At 39.7% G+C, this 7958-nt stretch overlaps 1 protein-coding gene across 1 annotated transcript in view; it reads right to left on the bottom strand.

The window, feature by feature from the left end:
- Nucleotides 1-1253: 1253 nt before the first annotated feature.
- LOC123240852 overlaps nt 1254-7958 on the bottom strand; it is a 75536-nt gene continuing 68831 nt past the window's right edge. The window contains exons 15-19 of the mRNA XM_044668565.1: nt 5846-5981; nt 5195-5244; nt 3636-3697; nt 1516-1569; nt 1254-1340 (exon numbers count right to left, since the gene is read on the bottom strand). Of these exons, the coding sequence (XP_044524500.1) occupies nt 1254-1340; nt 1516-1569; nt 3636-3697; nt 5195-5244; nt 5846-5981 (389 nt within the window). The remainder of the gene's footprint in view (nt 1341-1515; nt 1570-3635; nt 3698-5194; nt 5245-5845; nt 5982-7958) is intronic.

Raw genomic sequence — 7958 nt, 5'->3', positions numbered from 1 at the left:
ATTTAAGAAAGGAACATTATTGGGGTTTCAGCCATAAGAGAAACTTACCAGAAGAATCCTATTGCTGTCTTCATTACCAACTGAAGCAGAAGCAGTTAGAGGGGGAGGGGTTTGAGAATCAGGAGTGTTTTACCCCCTCCTTTCCTCACTGTAACCTGTCAATCTAGGGCTCTTGACTTAAAGCTATATTTGGCCCTGAAAACATTTATCTGCTTCTCCAAACTATCTGTTATTATAATCATAACACCTATAAACACAAGATCCCCCCAAAAAGTGAGTACAAACTTAATGATAGTAAGGTGCCTGAGTTGGGGACACCTATAGCTAATGGGAGAAAACTAACTCCTGACTCTGGAAGTCCTTTTCTCCCTGTGTGAAGCTCTCCATTGATGGAGTCCACTTTTTGATCTCAAAGATCACTATCATTAGAGCCCATGGCTGGTATTTCTTTCTCCCATAAGTAGTTTGCTCCTTGCAACGGCCATTGTCTTTGCATTACTAGTTTTATTTATCCATTATAGGAATATCCACCACATTCTGCTTCTCCATCCTCCAGATCACATTATCTAAAGCAGGGGTCGGCAAAGTATGGCTCTCGAGCCATATCTGGCTCTTTTGAGGGCCAGATATGGCTCTTTCTGCAGAAGCCATAAAGTCAATTTTTTTTCAGGTGCTGTTACAGGAGCAGCACTGCGAGCACTGTACGGCTCTCACGAAATTACATTTTAAAAAATATGGTGTTTATGGCTCTCATGGCCAAAAAGGTTGCCAACCCCTGATCTAAAGCAAAGATTCCTGGTTCCATGAAATCTTAGGTGCTTAAGAGGATGGGCTCTTAGACTGAGAATTTCAACATCTCAGGACTATCCAGGAATGGTGGATCACCTATACCTTAGTTCAATAGTAATAATCAGGACAGTTTCTAAAAGGACTTTAATTTAGATAAGGGAGATAAAGAAAGCAGGAAAACATGAAAGCATTCAAAATATTGAAGCACATGGAGTGCATCAGAGTATGTATCCAAACTAATCCCACAAGTTTTTTTTGACTTCTAACTAGTTTATCCAGTTCTTTCATTTCTCTCAGTCTTTTCTGGGAAGTCAGGGTGTTCTTGTATCCCTGAAAGTCTTCCCTTCCTCCAAATCCAGCCACTTTCTCCTCTCCTAATTGGTTTTCCCGTTGTTCTAAATCTCTCAGATCTCTCCCCTGAACCCTCCTTAATGAAAAGAAGCAAAAGGACAATCATAAAATCCCTAGTAACTTTTTCTTCTTTGTTCATCTTGTGGATTCTCTGAGGGAATGATCTTTTCATAACCATCTTCTGTTGTGATGATCAGTGACTGGGGATGGAAAGAAGATATGTCATTGACATTCCAAAACTGAAGTTGGGACTAGAAGAGTTCTCCTCTCTCCAAAACTTGCTCCTCTTCCCTGTCCTATCAGCAAGTAAAATTTCAATTGGAGTTTTTTATTCTCCCTTGGTCACTGAGACCTGGTCCTGCTTTGTGTACATACCTCATAGAGTTTCTCAGACAGGACTTCAGGCAAAGTTGGGGAGGATCCCTGGCCCTATTGAGGGAAAAACAGCAGCTAGTCAAAGACTCCAAAAGCTAGAGTTTGAAAGGAACTTATGATATAAAATGCTAGAGCTAAAAGGAAAGTTATGTGAGAACCAAAAGGGATCTTAGAGATGTCACAATCATGAAGTCTCTGAGTTAGAAGAAACCTCAGAGAACATCTAATCTGACCTAGATCCAAATACCAATGTCCTTTACAAGTCATGGACCAAGTGGCTATTCAACCTTTCTTAAAGACACTCAGGGTGGAGGAGCAAACCTTGCCCCAGCTAGCCCATTCTACCTTCATCCATTCAACAAACATTTATTTAGCACCTGTCAGGTATAATGCTAAAATAAATCCAAAAAGACTTATTCTTTACCTGCCTGGAACTCTAGCTATAACAATCTCCCTGACCTGGCTTTTTGTTGTCTCAGCTGATACTCACCATCTCAAGTCATAGGCTATAGTCATGAGTCACTTATCTTCCAGACTGTTGTTGAATAGCTATTCTGAGTGAACCAGAAAACAAGCTCTTCATGACTTGGTCCTTTAACTCCTGGAACTTCAACCCTGAATGCCTCAGCCTTACTGAACCTTCTCTTCTCTTTTCCAGTTCCGAAACTATAATCAAATCAACTTTTACCTGACTTCTGATTCTAGTGGCCATCCCTGTAATCCCCAAAGCAAATTGTCCCAGTGTGGCTATGATTCCCCAATATGTGGAATTTCCCCCTATTTAAATGTAGTCAGATTGTGGATAGTGATGACTTTTCTTCATTTAGCAGAGTGCCAATCACACAATAAGCACTGAGTATGATTTGAATATGGATCACTCACTGAATGAATGATTTTTCATCATTTACTCATGGAATAAATAGAGAGGAATGAAACAGTTCTTAAGTCAAAGACCTAATGATCCATGGGAAGGTAACATTAGTATAGAAACAATCAACTATCAAACATATACAAAAGGATGAGCAAAGGGAGGGTGCTAGCAATAGGAAAGAACAGGCTATAGCCATGTAGTTGGCACTTGAGCTGAACTAGGCAGGAAGATTCCATGAGAAGGAGTTGAGGAGAGAACAAATTCCAAACAAGAGAGATTGCCTGAACAAAGGTCCAAAACAGGGCAACAGGAGAGGCTCATTAGGTTGGGCCTTTTTAGTTCAGGAAGGATAATAGAGTGCAATAAACTTGGAAGCACAGATCTGCATCCATGGGTGAGCCCTTTCCAAGGAGCAGGACTTGGCCTGAAATTCAGAAGGGACTGATTTCATATTTGGCCTTTGGCACATAGTAACCTCAGATTCTTGGGCAAGTATTTAAAGGTTCACTGACATAGAAAAAGTCTATAGATTGCCCATCCACCTTGAGAATAGGAGTTGCTCGTAACAATGAAATCAGTGTCTCTACCCAAACAGACAGGAAATGATTCATGGGAATAGGAAGCTTTGGAGTCTTCTTGATTCAGGAAATGACATGGTCAGATCTGTGCCTTAAGAATATGTTTGCTAGGTGTATTGATGAGAGATGAGACACTGGAACTTGGCATTGCCATGAAGAGCCTGTTCCAGAAGTCAAGGACCAAACTGTTAATGATTTGAACTGAAGTACTGAGGTGTTTCAGTAGAGAGGTGTGGATAGCAGAAAGAGAACATTTGGCATCTCATTACTAGGAAGATTTCTTGATATCATCCCTCAGTTAATCTCTACATATTCCATTCCTTGATCTCAGCTGTGCCCTCTGGGGCCAATGAGTTCAAATCAAATTCCTTATCCACATGACAACCTTCCAGAAATAGTTATTGGGTTCCCACCTACCTCCACATTCCTCTCCAAAGGTCTTTTTCTCCCCCAGGCTGGTGCCCTACCAGATCCCATCACAATGCTAAATAATGCTTTTTAATCCTTCTTCAGACACTCTCCAGCTCTTCCATGTACTTTAATGATCATGTAATCATTCAGATACATCAAAGTGCCTAAGGTTCAGGGCTAGAAAGAATCACCAGGCCTGGATAAATGGGCCCATACCCTCTCCCTGATGGCACCCCAAAGTGTAAATCCTCTGTCCCTACCTGTGCAAGAATTGCTGAACCTTTTAGGCAAACTGCATTCTCATAAAGGGTGGTGTCCTCCCCTGAAAGGAAAGAAACCGAGACAGAAAATTTCATTGGCAGATCCTGGCCCTTAATTCCATGAGAGACTGATTCCTCCTCCTTCTCACTCCAAGTCCCTCAACAAACAGATGGGTAGAAGATAAGAGAGTTCCATCCTCTACATTTCCCCCTACAGAGAGGGAGCCAATAAGCATTTAGGACATATCTATTGTGTGCCAGGTGCTGTGCTAAGCTTTGTCTGTGCAAAGAAAGGAGAAGACAGTTCCTGATATCCAGGAAATTATCATCTAAAGGATGAGACAACTTGTAAACAACTGTAGATGTGGACAGAATAATCAACAGAGGAAAAGCACAGAACTAAGAATGAGTGGGAAAGACTTCTTGTGGAAGAGGCAGCATTAGGTGTCACTCAAAGGAAGTTAGGGAAACCAGGAGGTAAAGATGATATAGGAATACCTTCAAGAAATGCCTGAAGTCAGCAAGAGAAAATATCCTGTGTAGACATTTCCAGGGTATCCCTTATTTAGGGTTCTAAGATTTTGGGGTTCCAAGATTTCATGATTGGATCAGCACACTCATATTTGTTAAGGCTTGGAACTCTTTGGTTCTAAGAGTCTGGCCTTCTAGAGTGTTAATGTAGATGGACCCCATCTTATCATCTCATCATCTGTGAATTTGGCTGAATGGAGAAAATAGGGAAATTCCAAGAGAATGTAAGCTCAATGCAGGAAAGGAATATGTTAGTTTGATCATAACACCTTGCTTCGTAGATTCGTCAAGGTGTGGAGGTGAACCAGAAGTCCCTAAGGCTGTGCCATTAGAATAGCAGTTCTGGAAGCTTCCTCGATTCTAGAGGGGCTTGTAATCCTCGTAACAGGCTATGTCTGATTTCTAGAAACAGACATCACTAAGAATGGAGACACTTATGCTTAATATATTGGTCATTTGAAGATGAATACTTTGGTCATGGCAGACAATGGAAAAAATAAAAACTGCACACATTTCCTCTAATCTTCTGCTTAAGTGCCATTTTGAATTTGGGCAGTGATTTAGAAGCACAGATATTGATATGGAAGGGACAATTTATGCCAACTAATCCACCCCTCTGGGTATACATATGGGGAAATTGAGGAATAGGGATATTTTCCCAAGGTCACACAGTTATTAAGTACACAGTCAAAAGGTGAGTAGAGGAGGAGAAAAGGGAATGGTGAGTGTTGGGGGTCACCATCTCCAGGCCACACACAAATAGTAACTTAATTCTTAGTCTTCTCAATGTGAGGGCATTTGACAGTTTTGAATAAGTATACAATTAATACTACTATTTAAGTTGAAAAGAGTGGAGGAGCTGAATTGTATTCATCTTCATGGTCTTACTTTCAAAAAAAGGAAAGCGAATGCCATTGGAAGGATAACTCTTAACTTCTTGAAAAGACTAAGAAAGAAGTCTGTTTTGGAGCAATATTTCCCAAGGTTAATATTCTTTGCAGACTTTGTTGGTTGGTGCCTTTACTTACCATTTTTGGGTGTTGAATGCTTCTTCTCTGGAAGATGGTACTTGCTGGACCTAAAGAGAGAACAGGCTTCTGAGATGGACATTCCCAATGAGAATAAAAGCATTCTCTGATCTAGAGGGGACATTTGGAGCAGAGCCAAGGATTGTCTTTGGATGCCCTCAGACTTCATGTCTAATTGCTAAAATGCAACTGCTTCACTGTTATTACCTTTACACATACATACTCTTATTCTCTTACTTGGCTAGTTTGTGCAGTCTACATTTGGCTCAGTAGTCTTTCCCCTCACTTGGTTTCTCCCCAGGTTGTGAGTGGCAACCTCTCTCTTTTTCCATACAACCCCTTCCATTCTTTACCTTACTGGACATCACTTCTTTTTTTTGTGGATCTGAGGCAAATGGTTAGGTCTAGTCTCCACCCCAAAGGGGAAGCAAACACCTCTTTCTAAAAAGCAATTAAGTGTGAGGGATGGGGAAGGATGAAAACCCAGAAAGGCAGTCACTCAAGAAAATTAGTGCTGAAAAGTAGTTTAGGGAAAGGAGATGGATTGGGTCCCAGAAGTTGGTATATAGTGCAGAAGACAATTTTAGTTTCTCTTCCTTGTTTAGGGAGACTGACTACAAAGGAGGAAAACCAGAGGGAGCATCATTTTACCATCCAGTCTTTCTGATAAACAGGAAATAGATGAGTGCCCCAATTAGAACTATTCCAGCTAGTTCTCCAATCACAATGCCAATGATGGCTCCTCCAGACAGTGAGGAGCCTTTCCCTCCTCCTGGATACTTATCCACTGTAGACAGAGAAGAGAAAAAGAACTTTGCGTGTTTTTGAAGGATACATGACATGATGTGCTTAGTATCTGTGCAGTGTCTGGAACACTGTAAATACTTAATAAATGTCTATTAATGTAGAAGTAGACTTGACCCTTGATCCTCAAAGCCTGAGTATCCCTTTGACAAGATCACATTGCAGTGTCTGGCAAACGATAAAGGACACTTACATTTGGGGCAAAGACATCTCTACAGACCCAATCTCTGAACTCATGATTTCCTCCTCACATTGTGTCTACTGACCTTTTCTATTTCTGTTGATGGCACCACTCACCTCTCAGGCACCCAGATTCATATTGGGAACATCTTTGACCTTCTTTCTCCTTCAAACTTCACATTGAATCAATTGCTGTGAGATTCTCCTGAATGTTAGGATTATTTCTGTTGATTAGTCTTGGACAGTATTTCTCACATCTACCCCTCCCTCTCTGCTTTCGCTCCAGGTCCCTTCATGTCTTCCAGATTAGGGCAATAGTTTTCTGAGCATTGTTTCTACCTTTAGTCTTTCACGTCTCTAATTCATTCTTCCTATCACAATCCTATGTGATTCTTCACATCTTCATGTCCTATCATGATTATTTCACTTTGCTCCTCAAAAATATGTAAATAAAGGGGGCAGCTGATTAGCTCAGTGGATTGATAGTCAGGCCTAGAGACGGGAGGTCCTAGGTTCAAATCCGACCTCAGACACTTCCCAGCTGTGTGACCCTGGGCAAGTCACTTGACCCCCATGGCCCACCCTTACCACTCTTCCACCTAAGAGCCAATACACAGAAGTTAAGGGTTTAAAAATTATATGTAAATGAGAGTTTCTCACTTCTATCCTTGAAAACCAGTGCACTGAAACAGAAAGAGCTTTAGGTATGGAAGTTAAGTCCTGAATTAGAATTCTGACCCTGTCAGTTGTGTAAGATCTTGGTCAAGTTTCTTCTCTTGTGTATGTCATTCTCCCAATATATAGAATGTTGTAGTGTGGGCTAGATGATCTATCTTTAATATTCATCCCAACTTTAAATACTATAAGCTTATCTTTCTTACACTCCTCACTACACTGGCTAAATTCAAGTCTTTACCATTTTCCATGTGAATTTTTTAATATTTTCCTTACTACCATTTCTGCCTCTAATATTTCTTCTAGTTCAGTCTATGTCCTTCATTTTTTATATTTCAAATAGTTTGTGTATTGTCATTAATGATAGTGATTACCATCTCCTGCAAGATGAACTATCATTATATAATATTATATTATTATTATATAAGATGAGCTCATAACAATGAGATTACTTATTTTGGACAAGAGGAGAAAGGATAATGCAGTCCTTTGAACATATAGTTTTATAGAATTGGCATTTAGTTTGTAATTTTCATTGTTTTCTTCAAAGATTTTTTCTGCATATAATTTTTATTGCATTCTGATAAGTATAAAATGTGTCTAATACTTCTCTGTTTTGCATTTGTTTTTGAGGTTTTTATGCCCTGATGCTTGGTCAGTTTTTGTAAAAGTTCCATACACACCTAAGAAATATGTATACTCTTTTATATTCCTATTCAGTAATCATGAACCGTCCATCATATCCAACTTTTATAAAATTCTACTTAAATCCTTAATCTTTCCCCTGTTTTTGGTAATATTTGTCTTGGCCTGAATGGGGGACACAAAGGTGCCTTACTATTTTAGTTTTGCTCTGTCTCTCAGAATTTGCTTAGCTGTTCCTTTAAGCCTTTAGATGTTATGCCACTTACTGCATATTCATTGTTATATTGGTACAGAAACTTCTTGTCTCTGGTGACATTCAGTATAACATATTTTCTCCACTTTATCTTTTATAAATCAAGTCCATTTTTGCCATCAACTTTTCTCAGATCACAATGGCTCTGGTGTTTTTTTTTTTTTACTTTGAATGAAATATAATAGATTTTGCTCTAAATTTAACTCT

The sequence above is a fragment of the Gracilinanus agilis genome, chromosome 3, assembly GCF_016433145.1.
Source record: "Gracilinanus agilis isolate LMUSP501 chromosome 3, AgileGrace, whole genome shotgun sequence".
Taxonomy (NCBI): Eukaryota; Metazoa; Chordata; class Mammalia; order Didelphimorphia; family Didelphidae; genus Gracilinanus; species Gracilinanus agilis.
The sequence above is the reverse complement of the archived record's forward strand: the minus strand, read 5'-3'. Positions and strand labels throughout refer to the sequence as shown.